General features: G+C 42.8%; 1 protein-coding gene and 1 long non-coding RNA gene across 6 annotated transcripts in view; one reads left to right on the top strand and one right to left on the bottom strand.

Moving 5' to 3' along the window:
- Positions 1 to 9,643, top strand: part of LOC147374592 (uncharacterized) — a 76,176-nt gene extending 66,533 nt beyond the window's left edge. For 2 of the 5 annotated variants that reach the window (XR_015162938.1, XR_015162939.1), the window contains exon 5: positions 9,505 to 9,643. This is a non-coding gene — a long non-coding RNA (uncharacterized LOC147374592). Of the gene's footprint in view, positions 1 to 2,645; positions 2,771 to 9,504 lie in introns of those variants that run through there. The other 3 variants (XR_015162935.1, XR_015162937.1, XR_015162933.1) reach the window with 2 other exon arrangements.
- Positions 1 to 17,290, bottom strand: part of THSD7A (thrombospondin type 1 domain containing 7A) — a 546,002-nt gene that overhangs the window by 16,620 nt on the left and 512,092 nt on the right. Inside the window, exons 18-22 of the mRNA XM_086397611.1 lie at positions 16,037 to 16,181; positions 14,318 to 14,433; positions 10,734 to 10,851; positions 10,341 to 10,486; positions 9,747 to 9,921 (exon numbers count right to left, since the gene is read on the bottom strand). Coding sequence (XP_086253737.1) covers positions 9,747 to 9,921; positions 10,341 to 10,486; positions 10,734 to 10,851; positions 14,318 to 14,433; positions 16,037 to 16,181 — 700 coding nt within the window. The remainder of the gene's footprint in view (positions 1 to 9,746; positions 9,922 to 10,340; positions 10,487 to 10,733; positions 10,852 to 14,317; positions 14,434 to 16,036; positions 16,182 to 17,290) is intronic.

Raw genomic sequence — 17,290 nt, 5'->3', positions numbered from 1 at the left:
TGGTCTGGGCTATTTCAGTTCAGTTCAGTTCAATCGCTCAGTCATGTCCGACTCTTTGCGACCCCGTGAGTCACAGCACACCAGGCCTCCCTGTCCATCACCATCTCCTGGAGTTCACTCAGACTCACGTCCATCGAGTCAGTGATGGATATATACACAGAAGGACCTACCAGTGATCATTCTAGGTGAGTTATGTCAGACACAGGAAGACAAATATCATACGGTATCGCTTATAGATGGAATCTAAAAAACTGATACCAAAAATTCATTTACAAAGAGACTCACAGTCTTGGAAGAGCCACTCAAGATTACTGAAGGGGAAAGAGTGAAGGCAGGGTTTGATCAGGATGTTGGGATTAATATATACACACTCAAGTATCTTAAAAAAGAGCATCACCAAGGGACTAGAGTACAGCTCAGGGAAACCTAGTTAACGCTTCAGCATACATGAGAGAGGCAAAGCATCCCCCAAAGACCAGATATTCATCACTGTATACCTCTTCAAATTGCTGTATCCTACAACCAACTCAGCACTGGAAAGCAACTATACTTCAGTAGAAAGTAAACATTAATGTGATAAATGAATTGCCTCCTATATTCCCCTCAGGGCTCAGTGACCTGGGCTGCTGCCACAGCCCTGGAGACTGAGCTGCCTGGGTCTGAGAAGGATATGCCAGCAACTGAGCCCCTGTGGGGGGGCTCCCCTGGTGGCTCAGCTGGTAAAGAATCCACCTGCAGTGCAGGAGACCCCTGTTGGATTCCTGGGTTGGGACAATGTCCTGGAGAAGGGATAGGCTACCATTCCAGTATTCCTGGGCTTCCCTGGTGGCTCAGATGGTAAAGCATCTACCTGCAATGAGGAAGACCTGGGTTCAACCCCTGGGTCAGGAAGATCCCCTGGAGGAGGGCAAGACAACTCACTCTAGTATCCTTGCCTGGAGAATCCCCATGGACAGAGGAGCCTGGCGGGCTACAGACCGTGGGGTCGCAGAGTTCTCCATGACTGAGCAACTAATTGCACTGCAGGACCTATACTGTTTGTCCCCGCTGGATGAAAGCACAGTCTCGGGACCCAGACCGGCCCTCCACAGCCACACCACGCCTAAGGTTCCCGGAGGATGGTGGACCCTTTGGGCTGGAGGAACTTTGAAAAGATATCTGGTCTCCAGGGCTCCCGGTGGTGGGGTTCCTACCTCCAGATTCCTTCCTTAGTGGCGTCCAACTTAATGACAGCGCATTCTGCAGGGAAGAATGGAAGGTTTGGGGTTCTGTCAGGTAGTGGGGGTGAAAAATGATGGGCAAGAAGCAATGAGACGTGAGCCTGTGGGTGTTCTGGCACATTCCACACTCATTCACAACTCAAAACAGGCCTTCTCTCTGAGTCTGGGGCAGCAATAACCAGAAGCGCTGCCACACTTGGGCTGTTTCCAGTAACAGCAGCTTTAAGACCAGTGCTCGGGGCACATTGAACTCCAAAGGCCTGCAGGGCTATAAACACCTTCTACCCCGCAGTCATGGCCTGGGGTACCTAACCAACTAACACTTAGAATTGGCTTTGTTTACCTGTGGCGGATTCATTTTGATATTTGGCAAAGCTAATACAATTATGTAAAGTTTAAAAAAAAAAATTAAGTTATACAATCATAAAAAAAAGAATTGGCTTTAAAAAAGCAAATTTCAATAGGTAAATGTTAATCACACTCTTTGAAAGAAAAAAAACAAAACAAAACAAAAAACACCTACAAGGATCCTTACCAGTGCCCACTAAGAGACGTACAACCGAATCTACACAGAGGCATCACCATCGACTTTGACCCATCAGAATGGCCATCACCAAAAAGGCTACAAAGAGTAAGTTCTAGAGAGGCTCTGGAGAAAAGGTGACCCTCCTCCAATGCTGCTGAAAACAAAGCGCTAACAGCCTCCCTGGAGAACAGCATGGAGATTCCTTAAAACCCAGACACAAGTAGAATATGGTCTGGAAATCCCACTCTTGGGTGTACATTTGGAGCAAAGTATGACTGGAAAAGACACATGTACCCCAACATTCATTGCAGCACTATTTACAATAGCCAGGACATGCAGGCAACCATAATATACTTCCAGAGATGAATGGGGGTGTGTGTGTGTATATATATACATACATACAAGAGGATGTTACTCAGCTCTCCCAATGAATGAACTAATGCCATTTGAAGGAACACCAATGATCATTCTAGATGAAGTACATCAGACACAGGAAGACAAAGGTCATAGGGTATCAGTTATAGATGGAATGTATAAATTGGTGCAAAAGAACACCTTCACAAAAGACAAAGACACAGTCTTGGAAATACCACTCAGGGTGACTGAAGGGGAAAGATCGGGGGTGGGGTGGGGAGGGTTTAAGCAGGACTTTGGGATTAACACATATGCACACTCAAATATCTCTAAGAGCATCAATAAGGGCCTACATTACAGCACAGGGAACCCTACTCAACACTCGAATACCTTATGGGGAAAAACATCCCCCAGAGATGAGATATTCATCTATCTTATCAAGTTGCTGCATACCTACAACATACTCAACGTTGGAAATCAACTATATTTCAAATAAAAATTTTAATTTGACAAATAAAATGAATTGCCTCCTATATTCCCCTCAGGCCTCTGTGAGCCGGGCTGCTGCCACACCCCTGGAGTCTGGGCAGCCGTGGGTGAAAGTCTGGACGGTCCTCGGATACGCCAACAAGTGGGCCCCCATAGGACCTGGAGTGTTTGTCCCCTCTGTGTGAAAGCACAATCTTTCACCCGGGCTGGCCCGCCACAGTCACACCAAGCTGAGGGCCCCCAAAGAAGGTTGGGCCTTTTGGGCTGGAAGAGCTCTGAAAAGTCATCTGGTCTCTAGGGCTCCCAGTGGTGGCGTTCTTACCTCCAGAGTCCATCTTTAGAGCTACCTGACTTGAAGATGATGACAGCACCTTCGGAAGGGCAGAACTGAAGAATTTGGGATTTGTCCAGAGATGCGGGTGAAGAGTGATGGGCAAGAAGTAATGAGACACAAGCCCTTGGGTCATTGTTCTGGCACATTCCACTCTCATTTACAACCCAGGACACAATTTTCTCTGACTCTGGTGCCCCAGTAACCAGAGATGGGGAAAGAAGAGGTGCTGCCGCCTCGTGGCCATTTCTAGGAACAACAACTTTGAAACAGTGGTCAGTTCAGTTCAGTTCACTCAGTCGTGTCCGACTCTTCTGACCCCATGAACTGCAGCACGCCAGGCCTCCCTGTCCATCACCAACTCCCAGAGTCTACCGAAACCCATGTCCACTGAGTCGGTGATGCCATCCAGCCATCTCATCCTCTGTTGTCCCCTTCTTCTCCTGCCCTCAATCCCTCCCAGCATCAGAGTCTTTTCCAATGAGTCAGCTCTTCGCATCAGGTGGCCAAAGTATTGGAGTTTCAGCTTCAGCATCAGTCCTTCCAATGAACATCCAGGACTGATCTCCTTTAGGATGGACTGGTTGGATCTCCTTGCAGTCCAAGGGACTCTCAAGAGTCTTCTCCAACACCACAGTTCAAAAGCATTAATTCTTCAGTGCTCAGCCTTCTTCACAGTCCAACTCTCACATACATACATGACCACTGGAAAAACGTTAGCCTTGACTAGACGGACCTTTGTTGACAAAGTAATGTCTCTGCTTTTGAATAGGCTATCTAGGTTGGTCAAAACGTTACATCCAAGGAGTAAGTGTCTTTTAATTTCATGGCTGCACCATCTGCGGTGATTTTGGAGTCCAGAAAAATAAAGTCAGCCACTGTTTCCCCTGTTTCCCCATCTATTTGCCAGGAAATGATGGGACCAGATGCCATGATCTTCGTTTTCTGAATGTTGAGCTTTAAGCCAACTTTTTCACTCTCCACTTTCACCTTCATCAAGAGGTTCTTTAGTTCCTCTTCACTATCTGCCATAAGGGTGGTGTCATCTGCATGTCTGAGGTTATTGATATTTCCTCAGGAAATCTTGATTCCAGCTTGTGCTTCTTCCAGCCCAGCATTTCTCATGATGTACTCTGCAGTTCAGTTCAGTTCAGTCTCTCAGTCATGTCTGACTCTTTGCGACCCCATGAATCGCAGCATGCCAGGCCTCCCTGTCCATCACAAACTCCCGGAGTTCACTCAGACTCACGTCCCTCGAGTCAGTGATGCCATCCAGCCATTTCATCCTCTGTTGTCCCCTTCTCCTCCTGCCCCCAATCCCTCCCAGCATCAGAGTCTTTTCCAATGAGTCAACTTTTCACATGAGGTGGCCAAAGTACTGGAGTTTCAGCTTCAGCATCATTCCCTCCAAAGAAATCCCAGGGCTGACCTCCTTCAGAATGGACTGGTTGGATCTCCTTGCAGTCCAAGGGACTCTCAAGAGTCTTCTCCAACACCACAGTTCAAAAGCATCAATTCTTCAGTGCTCAGCCTTCTTCACAGTCCAACTCTCACATCCATACATGACCACAGGAAAAACGTTAGCCTTGACTAGACGGACCTTTGTTGACAAAGTAATGTCTCTGCTTTTGAATAGGCTATCTAGGTTGGTCATAACTTTCCTCCCAAGAAGTAAGCGTCTTTTAATTTCATGGCTGCAGTCACCATCTGCAGTGATTTTGGAGCCCTGAAAAATAAAGTCTGACACTGTTTCCACTGTTTCCCCATCTATTTCGCAGGAAGTGATGGGACCAGATGCCATGATCTTTGTTTTCTGAATGTTGAGCTTTAAGCCAACTTTTTCACTCTCCACTTTCAATTTCATCAAGAGGCCCTTTAGTTCCTCTTCACTTTCTGCCATAAGGGTGGTGTCACCTGCATATCTGAGGTTATTGATATTTCTCCTGGCAATCTTGGTTCCAGTTTGTGTTTCTTCCAGTCCAGCGTTTCTCATGATGTACTCTGCATATAAGTTAAATAAACAGGGTGACAATATACAGCCTTGACGAACTCCTTTTCCTATTTGGAACCAGTCTGTTGTTCCATGTCCATTTCTAACTGTTGCTTCCTGACCTGCATACAAATTTCTCAAGAGGCAGATCAGGTGGTCTGGTATTCCCATCTCTTGAAGAATTTTCCAGTTTATTGTGATCCACACAGTCAAAGGCTTTGGCATAGTCAATAAAGCAGAAATAGATGTTTTTCTGGAACTCTCTTGCTTTTTCCATGATCCAGCGGATGTTGGCAATTTGATCTCTGGTTCCTCTGCCTTTTCTAAAACCAGCTTGAACATCAGGAAGTTCATGCCTAAATTCACAAGGCCTCTGGGGCTGTAAGTGTCTTCTGCCTTCAAGACATAATCACGTAACAAATTGAAACAGAGCAGGCATTCAAGAAGCCCATTTCCACAGGTAAATTTTACTCACACTCTTAAAGAAAGCACCGACAAAGATCCTTACCAGTGGCCACTCTCACAAAGCAAATCATATCCCCACAGAAGTATCACCTTTTATCCGTCAGAACGGCTATCATCAAAAAGTCTACAAACAGTAAGTGCTGGAAAGGGGCTGCAGAAAAGAGAACCCTTCTGCACTGCTGCTGAAAATAAAAATTGCTAACAGCCAGTGTAGAGAACAGCATGGAGTTCCCTTGAAACCCTAAAGACACAGATACATTATGGTCCGGAAATCTACTCTTGGGTGTATATCTGGAGAAAAGTATAACTGGAAAAAACAAACCCCACTGTTTGTTGGGGTTTCAGTATAACTGGAAAAATGTTCCAGGTAACTGGAAAAAACAAAGCACCCCAATGTTCCCTGCAGCATTATTTACAATAGCCAAGACATGAAGGCAATCCTGTGTCCTTCCAGAGATGAACAGAAGAAGATGCATTTATGTACAAGGGAATGTTACTCAGCCATCTCAGTGAATAACCTAATACCATTTGCAGGAACACTGAAGGACCTACTGACGATCATTCTAGGTGAAGTACATCTGACAGAGGAAGACAAATGTCGTACAGATCACCTTTAGATGGAATCTAAAAATGGAGACAAAGGAATTCATCTACAGAAGACAGAGTCTTAGAAAATGCACCTAGGATTTTGTTGGGGGAAGAGCAGGGGTAGGCTTAGGTCAGGACGCTGAGATTAACCTGTGGTGATGGTGATTTAATCACTAAGTGGTGTCTCCGTCTAGAGACCTCAGGTAGCCCATTGGGCTCCTCTGTCCATGGGGTTTCCCAGGCAAGAATACTGGAGTGGGTTGTCATTTCCTTCTCCAGGGGATCTTCCTGACCCAGGGATTGAACGTGTGGGTCCTGCATTGGCAGATTCTTTACCACTGAGCCACCAGGGAAGCTTTGGAGATAACATTGTTGTTCAGCCACCCAGTCGTGTCTGACTCTTTGTGACCCCATGGACTGTAGCATGCCTGGCCTCCCTGTCCCTCACCACCTCCTGAAATTTGTCCAAGTTCATGTCCACTGCACTGGTGATGCCTTCCAGCCATCTCATCTTCTATTAACGTGGTGGTGGTGGTTTAGTTGCTAAGTCGTGTCCGACTCTTGCAGCCCCATAGACCGGCAAGGCTCCTCTGTCCATGGGATTGTCCAGGCAAGAATACTGGAGTGGATTGCCATTTCTTTCTCCAGGGGATCTTCTTATACACACGCAAATATCTCAAAAAAGAGCATCAACAAGGAGCTATGTACGGTACACCACAGAAAACCCTACTCTCCACTCATACCCCAGGAGGGCAAAGCATCCTCAAAAGACTAGATACTCATCTATGTGTATCTGCATCTAGTTGCTGTCCACCTACAGCAAACTCAACCCTGGGATACAACTACACTCCAGCAGAAAATAAGTACTAATTTTACAAGTAAAATGAGTTCTCTCCTATATGCCCCGTGGGGCTTGGTGACCCTGGCTCTGTTACACCCTGGAGCCTGAGCAACCTGGGTCCCCCAGCTGGACTGTCCATGGTGCTGAGGGAGGTGACAGCAATGCGCCGGCGAACGAGCCCCTGTTGGGCCTGTAATGTCTGTCCCCTTGGATGAAAGCCCAGTGCCCATGCTAGGGGCCAGTCTTCCACAGGTATACCGACTGTACCCAAAGGATGGTGGGCCCTTGGGGCTGGAGGAGCTTTGAAAAGTTATCAGGTCTCCATAGCTCCTGTTGGTGGGTTTCCTACCTCCAGTTTCCTTCCTTTGAGGTGCCCAACTTAAAGATGACAGCACCATTGGCAGGGCAGATTTGAAGGGTTTGGGATTTGTCCAGGTAGGGGTGAAGAACAGAGGCAGGAAATAAGACACAACCCTTGAGTCTTTTTTTCTGTTACATTCCACTGTCATTTACAACCCAGCAACAGGACTTTCTCTAAGGCTCTGGTGCCCCAATAACCAGTTTGGAAAGAGTAAATGCTGCCACCTTGTGGCCATTTCTAGTAACAGCAAATTGAAATCTATGTGCTCAGGTCCGTTCAGTTCAGTTCAGTCGCTCAGTCATGTCTGACTCTTTGCGACCCCATGAATTGCAGCGGGCCAGGCCTCCCTTTCCATCACCAACTCCCGGAGTTCACTCAGACTCACGTCTATCGAGTCAGTGATGCCATCCAGCCATCTCATCCTCTGTCGTCCCCTTCTCCTCCCGCCCCCAATCCCTCCCAGCATCAGAGTCTTTTCCAATGAGTCAACTCTTTGCATGAGGTGGCCAAAGTACTGGAGTTTCAGCTTTAGCATCATTCTTTCCAAAGAAATCCCAGGGCTGATCTCCTTCAGAATGGACTGGTTGGATCTCCTTGCAGTCCAAGGGACTCTCAAGAGTCTTCTCCAACACCACAGTTCAAAAGCATCAATTCTTCGGCGCTGGTGCACTAAAAACTCAATATGACTGTACAGCTGTAAGTGACTCCTGCTTTAAGACAATGGCCTGGGGTACATAATCGAATAACAATTCAAAACAGGGCAGGCTTTCAAAAAGTCAATTTCAACAGGGAAATTTTACTCATACTCTTTAAAAGAAAAAAAGCACCTACAAAGGTCTTCCCTGTAGCCTATTGTTAGAGAAAAGCAAATTAAGGACTTTCCTGGTGGTTCAGAGGTTAAGAGTGTGCCTTGTACAAGTTCGATTCCTGGTCTGGGAAGATCCCACATGCCAGGGAACAACTAAACCTGTGCACCACAGCTGGAGCTCATGAGATGTTCAACTACTGAAGCCTGTGCGCCTTGAACCCATGCTCCCCAACAAGAGAAGCCGCCACAGTGAGAAGCCCGCACATTGCAACGAGAGAAAGCCTGCACACAGCAATAAAGAACTAGCACAGACAAAAAAAGAAACCCAGAAACAAACAAATAAATATCAAAAAAAAAAAAAAAAGCGCGAATCAAAGCTACACATCTACACTGAGGTATCACCTCTCACCTGTCAAAATGACCATCATCAAAAAGTCTACAAAGAGCAAATGCTAGGAAGGGCCTGGAAAAAAGGGAACCTTCCCACACTGCTGCTGAAAACCTAAATTGCTAACAACCGTGTGGAGAACAGCATGGAGGTCCCTTAAGACCCTAAAGACACAGATACTGTATGGTCTGGAAATCCCACTCTTGGGCCTGTATCCAGAGAAAAGTATGACTGGAAAAGACACACCCACCCCAGAGTTCACTGCATCACTATTTACAACAGCCAAGACATGGAAGCTAAATGTCCAGGAAGAGAGGAATGCACAGAAACACGTACATACATACAATGGAATGCTGCTGCTGCTGCTGCTGCTGCTAAGTCACTTCAGTCGTGTCCGACTCCGTGTGACCCCATAGACGGCCTACCAGGCTCCTCCGCCCATGGGATTTTCCAGGCAAGAGTACTGGAGTGGGTTGCCATTGCCTTCTCCTGTTCTTTCCTAGCCCACAAATATATTGCTGCCCCTTGATCTTAAGGCCCAGGGTCATGCTTGACAATGCGATTATTTTGACTCTATCTGCCTTTGGGTGTTCTGCATGAAGCCCAAATTCCTCATCGTTAACATATCACTTGCTGCTAGTTATTTCTACACCACTTGGTACGTAGCATTTTTCTTCCATTTTACTTGCTTTGCTCCTATGTCCAACATTGAGCCACTGATTTCTTGGGAAGTTTTCTCATATAGCATTATCTTTTCTTACTCTTGAATGATAATTTAGCTGGCAGTAGAATTTTAGGTCGTTGATTATGTTGTATCATGCTCTGAATATATTTCATTATCTTTTGGCTTCCATCTATCTAAGACGATATCTGTTATAATTCTGATTGTCTTCCAGTTCTGGGTAATCTGCTTGTTTCTTTCTGAATGCTTCATAAATTCTCTATTTTCCCACATTTTATGTTTTCACTACAGCGTATCTAGGTGTGAATTTGTTGTGCACTGTACCCAGAACCTATAAGAAGCTTTCATTATGACTTAAATCCTTCTCTATGCATTGTGTGTATAAACACTGCCTGCCTCTCATTCTCCGTTCTCTCTTTCTGGAAATCCTGAATACATATATGTTCTGCCATTCTTTGCAGATGTTAAAACTCCAAGGAGGTGAGTGTCAATAGAGGCTCATGTGGAACTGGACTTCACCCGCAGCTGGCAATAAGGAGGCAATGCCCACTTCATCCACACTACAGCCTCTAGCTGTTTGCACAGGTATTACTGAATGAGAACACTGTTGACATCTCTTACCTTGGGCTTACACATGCAACCCCTTCACCGTGGTCCTGGTAAGGAATGGCCAAAAGTATGAATTCTGTTTTGCTGTTGTTACCTGGGCAAGGCTGGGTGCAGGTTTCTTCGAGAACCACTTTTTTATTACCATCTATAGCGGGTTCAATGTCAGTGCAGAATTCTTCATCCACCACTTTGCTGAAATCGTCAGCTGACCCATCACTCACTACACAAGAAATATTCCTTGTTCTGGCCCCTTCGCCACACTGCGCATCCTGAAGTGGAGGAAGAAATGACTAATCAGGAAAGAAAATAATTCATTAGTTAGCTTATCGCTCAACAGTCATCTCTGCACCACTGATTATGATTTATGAGCAGTTTAAGGAGCATCTGAAACCCTGGGGAAGAAGTCCTGTAGGGCACCAGCTATAAAGCATACAATGAACAATTTATTTGTTTTCTAGCCAAAGACAGGCAAATAAATTTTCATTAAAATGGATCAGTCTCCAAATGGTTTTAAAATACGGGACAGGAAGTGCTTGTTATCAAAACTAATTAAACAGCTATGAAATGGCAAGGTACTAAAATCTTTAACAAGAAACATGCCGTCTGTAAGCTCTGAGAGAGATTTCTGAAACCAAGTCTCTGCAAATAAAGAATACACATTTCCATACCACTTCTTGAGACTGATTACCTGCACTTGGCATGCAGACCATGGGCCATACCACCACTGATAACAGGGCTTCACTGGGCAAGGCTTGGACTGTTCCATCAAGGCAGGGCATGGTCTTCCATCACCCTGAAAGGGCTGGGTCACTGTTCGTCTTCGGATCATTTTTCCTTAAAAGATACAACGTGATGCACTGTTAGTAATATGCCATATTATCAAGCATGTATCTTTCTCGGAGAAGGGATCGAAGACATTTCTCCTGAGGTTTGAGGAACAAGAAAGGTTTAGATGTTTTGGAAAGAAATATACCCCGCTTCAACCTTTCTGAAGATTGTCTGATATGACTTAAAGTAAGAGGGACGTTTTATTTTGTACTCCTTGACCATTAATCAAATGCCAAATAAGGCACAAACAAACCTGTGAGGCCACACGTTTGAGAACATTCTGACCACGGAGACCAGTCAGAAAGCTGACAGTTCACAGGACATTCCACCATGCAGGACATGTTCATCTGCCAAGTCTTCTCCAAGCCAAGCTGAAAGGACAGAGGCAGATCTGTTAGTACTGATGCCGAGAATAAGCAAGATGCATAATAAAGTAAAAACATGTCTGCAGGACAAAGACCCCAACTATTAAAAATGTAAAGTGGTTCACTCCAGGAGAGGTGGGGCAAAAGGAATAGGATGAATGGAGAAACAAATTTATGTAATATATATTATTGACCTTTTTAAATAAAAAATGAAAAAAGGATGATTTAATCTCCATATTGGTTGAATTTCCCTAAAGGAGGAATAAATAGGTCTAAGCACAAATATTTTCTACTGAACACCAAGACTATAATCAATATACAGACATATAATTGCATATGGGGGATATTATTTTTATATGTGGATGTCAAACTGAAAAGCAAAGGAGAAAAGTTAAAGACCACTTGCCACTCAAACCCCAAAATATAATGTACTAACATAATATAAAACAGTTTTGAATAAGCTACCTCTCTCAAAAGGAGGAGTGGGCCTTTAGAATTTTTATTACAAATATTTTATATATATTTATTAATTTTTTACAGAGATTTTCTCTTTTAAAACTCAGCAGCCAACTGTGGTGTAATTGTTATTTTGGCATTAGCCTCATCTCATAATAATGTGTATTTTATTGCATTCAGTTGCACTGCTTAAGTACTCTACCTTTATAGTACAGGAAGAGATTTTATCCACTGTGTATGCACACATGTTAAAAGTCTAAGGTGCAAAGTAGCACTGAGATGGAAAAAATTAAGAGCAGGTTAGGAAAGTGCAATTTTTAAAATTGGTAATCCTTGGGGATTTTTAAGACCTTTTTTATTTCTACATGAAAGATAAGCTTATAGTGTCTAATCTATATAGCAGAAAATGGCAAAAGAAAAGTTTTCTGAAATGTTATGTTGTGATTCAAGTAGTGCTCCTGGCTCCAAGTTATGCACTGGGAGAGGATCAGATTGGTGATCTAGGCACCAGAACCCTCAGCAGACACTCCCATTATATTCTCCACCAGTAATACTTGACAAAGCTGAGCATTTGGTATGAAAACTTTTACCATATCACTTAAGTCTCAGAAAATCACTTGAAGTGACTGGAGATTAGAGATGGAAATCTTACGGTGATATGATAAAAATTATGTTTTGCTTTTAAGGTACATGATGGTTTCATAGAGAAAGGGTTTGAATCACAGAATTCAATTACTATTGGCTTATTTATTTCACTAGGGGATTAAAAAGGATGTCTGTTTACAGACATTTTGGGTATCTAGCAGTAAGATATTTTAACCCTGTACTACTTACTCTCTTAAATTTTTTTATTACTTCATTTTTATTAGAGTACAGTTGCTTTACAATGTAGTGTTTCTTAAATTTATTGTTTCTTCTTTTCTCCTCTATCATCTATCTAATCTATCATTTACCTAAACATATGTTCAGGGATCAAAGAATAGGAAAGGAGAAACCAAATTATTAGGTATCAGGTAAATTAATGTCTGAGAAACATCAAAGACAGAAGTGCTATATAAATGCTGGGTGGGTTTAACCCTAATTTTCCTCTTTGTTGGATAGCAGGGCCATCTTTCTTTTTGGCTGTTAGAGGAACAGCAAGAGTTAGCTACTGCAGCTGCACGGAATGAAGGGTTTGCACATGTATTAGTAGGTAGGCAACCAATCCAGTGTTAGAAAAGACAGCCAGCTTTTCTCAGGGCTATTATTTAATTCTACTGCTTCCATGAGTTCAGTTCAGTCGCTCAGTCCTGCTTCCATAGGGTGGGTAAAATGGGATATGAATTGTTTAATCCAATTCTTGCTGCTTCCATAGGAAGTCGCTGCTTCCATAGGGGATAAAATGAGATATGAATTCTTTAATCCAATTCCTGTGAGAGGAGCACTGTTCTCCCTGAATACAGTATGTGCTAAAATGTTACAATTTGAATCCCTAATTGTCATCATAGTAATCAAACATAATAATATTTGTACATAAAAGTAAATTTATCCAGACTTCTGGATAACAAAAACTATTTCTCAGACTTTTACTCACATTTCATTTAAGAAATAAAAGGCTTTATTTATATCTTTTTTCTGGAGTCATATGAGATACTTAAACACTGGTCTTATGTGATTATGTGAGAGTTGGACACGACTTAGTGACACAACAACTTATATGATTTGGGTTAAGCTTTCTGAAAGCTCTCAGAGCTTTTCATTGTTATTTTATTCTGGCCTAGAAGGGCATTTGCATGTGCATTTGCAGAAACAAAAAAAAGACTCATGTGAGAGGCAGATCACAGGATGCTCTCCAGCCTGTGTGTATAACTATAAAAATAATATTCACTAATAATGTTATTTTTGTATTTTTATAGTGGTCACATTACTTCAATGTTATTAGTTTCAAAGCCAAATTGATTCAGGTATGAAATTTCTGATTAAAGCTAAGGCCATAATTGACTGAATTATGTTGTAAGATAGAGGAATTTATTAACTAAATTTGTTTTCAGTGCATTTGGGAACTCCGTTCCTATGGACAGATATATAGAAAGTTAAATTAGGTCTATATGATAATATCAAAGATATCAAATGGATTAAAATATTTCCATCTTGAGTTTTCCCTTAAGATTTGGAATAATTTACCACAGGCTTATAATAAGCTCTAGGACAGGCAGACAGAGACTGTGGTCACATGTCCACTGAGCCCTACTGAGGTTACAAGTCCCTCCCGGGTGTTCCAGGTCTACAAAGGCTCGAGCTTGTCCTGGGTTCATGTTGAACCCATTGGGCCTTAGTTCAGGAGGAGTCAAAACCTGTCAGGAAGATGAGTACCCTTTTCGTCTGGAAATTAGACAAAATAATTGTAACCTGAAGAACAGCTTCGTGAAAACTACGACTACGTTTTCTCACATTTCACAAGGTCATATTAGAAACGATAACACTACTTTTGTAAACTGGAGAATTAACAGTTACAGATCTCTGTACCCAAAAGATACTAATGGTAGACTCCATTCCTTTGTTTGGATTTCAAGCTCTCTCTTACCCAGACCTGACTCAGACTCTCACAGCTGGATATTAGATCCTAATATCAAAATCTGTTACGAAACCACATGCGATCAATGTTTTGCAACAGAGAGAATAAATGACGGCTCTTGGCAGGTGTCCCAGGCAACACAAAATTCATATGAAATTACAAAAGATGATGAGCAGTCTGATTAAGATTTATTGCCTTTATTCACCTTGATTACTTATTGTTACCCAAGCATTTCTTTCAGAATGGGCTAATTAGCATACCTTTGGGCTCCCAGCAGAACAAAATACAGGAAATTATGTGTAGAAATCAGTAGTGCTGGAAAGAGTCTCTTTTCAAGAGCGTGTTTAGCAGAAAACATCTGCTGGCAAAGAGCTGCATAACGCACCGGTCACTTGGCTCAGCATGAATTGAGACTATTCGGGAAGAATTTACTCACAAAGATATAACACAGCCTCCCCTCACCTCTTCACAGTATTTCAGGTTAACTGACTTGCCGTCACTTCGAACACAATCCAACATCCTTGTTTTAATGCCATTCCCACATACTGCCTTCTCGCTCAGCTGGCACGTGCTCCAGTCTGAAAGGGAAGGAGTGCATCAGAACAGAAGGCTATGTACGGAACAGATTTCAAATGAAACTCGGATGACCTGAATCCCGTATTTAATTCACAACTGCTTCCTAAGCCCCACCATCAATCATCACACATGCAGAGCATATGGGTCCCAGCTTTGAACGTATCAGGAGTCAAATGGAATTGCTGGGGCTGCACACAGCTACAGGGATTATTCCTGAGGCAGCTGTCTCCTTGACCATCTTGATGGCTAGTCGTTTGGTGATGCTGTAAAAATGGCTGTGGCCTGCAGGTGAAATTTACATTTTTACTTTAATTAGGATAAACAGTTTCTAAGTGACATTTCACTTAGAAACTGTTTATCCTAATTAAAGTAAAAATGTAAATCTCAACATTTTTGTTTTAGCAAAATAATCATAATTTTAAATGGCTGGCATTTTGTGCAGTTACATCCAAATAAAACTATTTCACTTGCTGTCCATACTTAGGATGTTGTAAAATGTATTATTTATTTCAAAACCAGCTTGGCCATATTTATTTCTCTTATTAAGTATCTTTTACAAGGTAGTTCTTTTATCTTTCTTCCCAGGGTAATGTAGCCTGTCCCAGAGAACTGTGATTTCATTGTGTCACAAAAGCAAATTGAAGAGAAAAACCAAAAGGAACAAAAAATCAAGCTGACTGCTATGTGTCATAGTACAGTTTCTGGGGTTTATTTCAGCATGAAAATTACATGGGGGAAAATTCCAAAATAAGTTTCAGTGTTGCCCCAAGTCATATAAGCCAAAAAAACTCTTCTTTCCTAGAGTATATGCCTTGATGACATATGAGACGAGGGTTTGGGGAAAAATATAATTTATGATAAGCCTTTTTTTCTTCTAAAAAATACAGTCTTTTTTTTTTGCCTAGATCTTTGATAACACTAAAAAATTCTCTTCATACACTATTTGGAAGGTTAAGCTTGCTAATGCTTTTTACATCAGACTAATCATGCATATGAACTGCCCCCACACAAAGAATTGTTGTCCCAGTACTCATAATGATTAAACATATTCTGAAGAAGAAAGACATCTTTCAATAAACTGTTATCCATGGGAAAGATGTTTATTTCCACCTTCTGAAAGTGGGAGGATGTCTTACATAGGTACCCTTAGACTATTCACAATCTGCCTTAAGAGCTAATGTTTGTGTGAATTTTTCATTCTCTATCTTGATGTTTATTAAAAATAAGACAGATAAATATTTATTTCATTTAATACAGAATTACCGCTGGGAGAGTAAGCAGTGTGTATGGCTTTCCTGGGGACTCAGGTGGTAAAGAATCTGCCTGTAATGCAGGAGATGTGGGTCCGATCCCTGGGTCGGGAAGATCCCCTGGAGAAGGAAATGGCAGCCCACTCCAGTATTCTTGCCTGGAGAATCCCATGGACAGAGGAACCTGGTGGGCTACAGTCCATGGGGTCACAAGAGTCAGACACGACTCAGTGACTAAACCACCAAGTAGCATGTCCAAAAGACATGTGGATGGAGGTGAACCATCCTTCTGGGAATGCTGCTAAGCTGACAGACGTGGAATTTGGCCTTTATGAGGTGAAGGCTACTCACGTACCTGTTACATTATAATCATAGTGGAAGCAGTTTTTGTTCAGGTTGCAGGGTTCCTTCTCCACAGCGTCAGGGCAGGCTCTTCCCTCCTCAGCTGGTTGTCTGATGGGATCAGCTGCCCTTTGCCGGAAAGTGCTTTGATTGCAAGGCTGACAGAGAATAACGTAACTCCTCAGAAAGGTGAGCACTTGGCCACACAAGAGCAAATGGATTAAGGCAAGCACTGGAGCAAGAGTTAGAACCTTTGGGCCACTGGCTAATCTCATCTGTAAGTCCAGGAGTTGGATGAGTTTCTGATGTGCCATCTGCCTGTAAGAGGCTGTGGACCGGGAATGCTGCCTGCCATCCCGGCAGACAGAGAATGGTGCCACTGTCCCGTTCCACAAGGACCAAACCCTCACCACTGCAGCTGCTGCAGGCGACGTGCCCTGAGGCAAACAGGATCGAGAGAAAGAGGCAGCGTTCTATGCTTTGGATACTGACCCGAGATGGTTAAGATACATGTCTAAGGAATAATTTCAATGAGCCCAGAGTCCTGCATAATCCTATACACAGGAAAGCACTAAAATCATTAACTAGAGATTTCTGTTTCACTGATTAACAGTACTCTTGATATTTGACTACATGTGTTTTTTTTTTTTTCCCAGCAGAAAACTCCTGCTTATTCAGCCTCCTCCTCTACCTCTTTGGAGCAGTTCCTCAGAGCTATCTAAAGGGCCGTCTCCCAGGCCTTTGTCCTCAGTAAGATCCCCAAATAAAACTTAATTGGCAACTTTCAGGCTGTGTCTTTTTCTTCAGTTGACAATACTTAAGAGTCTGTGTCTAACCTGAAAATATATCTGTTCCCATATGTTTACTGCAGCATTATTTACAATAATCAAGATACAGAAAAAACCCAAAATGCCCATCGATGGATAAATAAGCTGTAGTGTGATTATACAACGGAATATTATTCAGCCATAAAAAACGAGGATGCCTACAATTTGTGACAACAGGGATGGACCCCAAAGACATTATGCTAAGTGAAGTGTCAGAGACAAATACCGTATGCTCTCACTTACATGTGGCATTTAAAACAAAAAAACAAAACTCATAGAAAAAGATCAGACTTGGAATTAACAGACGTAGGGGTAGGGGAGAGGGAGAACTGGAGGAAAGTGGTCAAAGGTACAAATTTCCAGTTGTAAGACAGTAAGTAGTAGGGATACATCCCTACTACTTGGACTACATCAAGTTCAGCATGATGACTGTAGCTAAC

Source organism: Bos grunniens, chromosome 4 (genome assembly GCF_055505025.1).
Source record: "Bos grunniens cultivar Pamir isolate PY7600 chromosome 4, Bosgru_T2T1.0, whole genome shotgun sequence".
NCBI classification, from domain to species: domain Eukaryota; kingdom Metazoa; phylum Chordata; class Mammalia; order Artiodactyla; family Bovidae; genus Bos; species Bos grunniens.
This window is presented reverse-complemented; position numbering and strand designations above follow the sequence as displayed.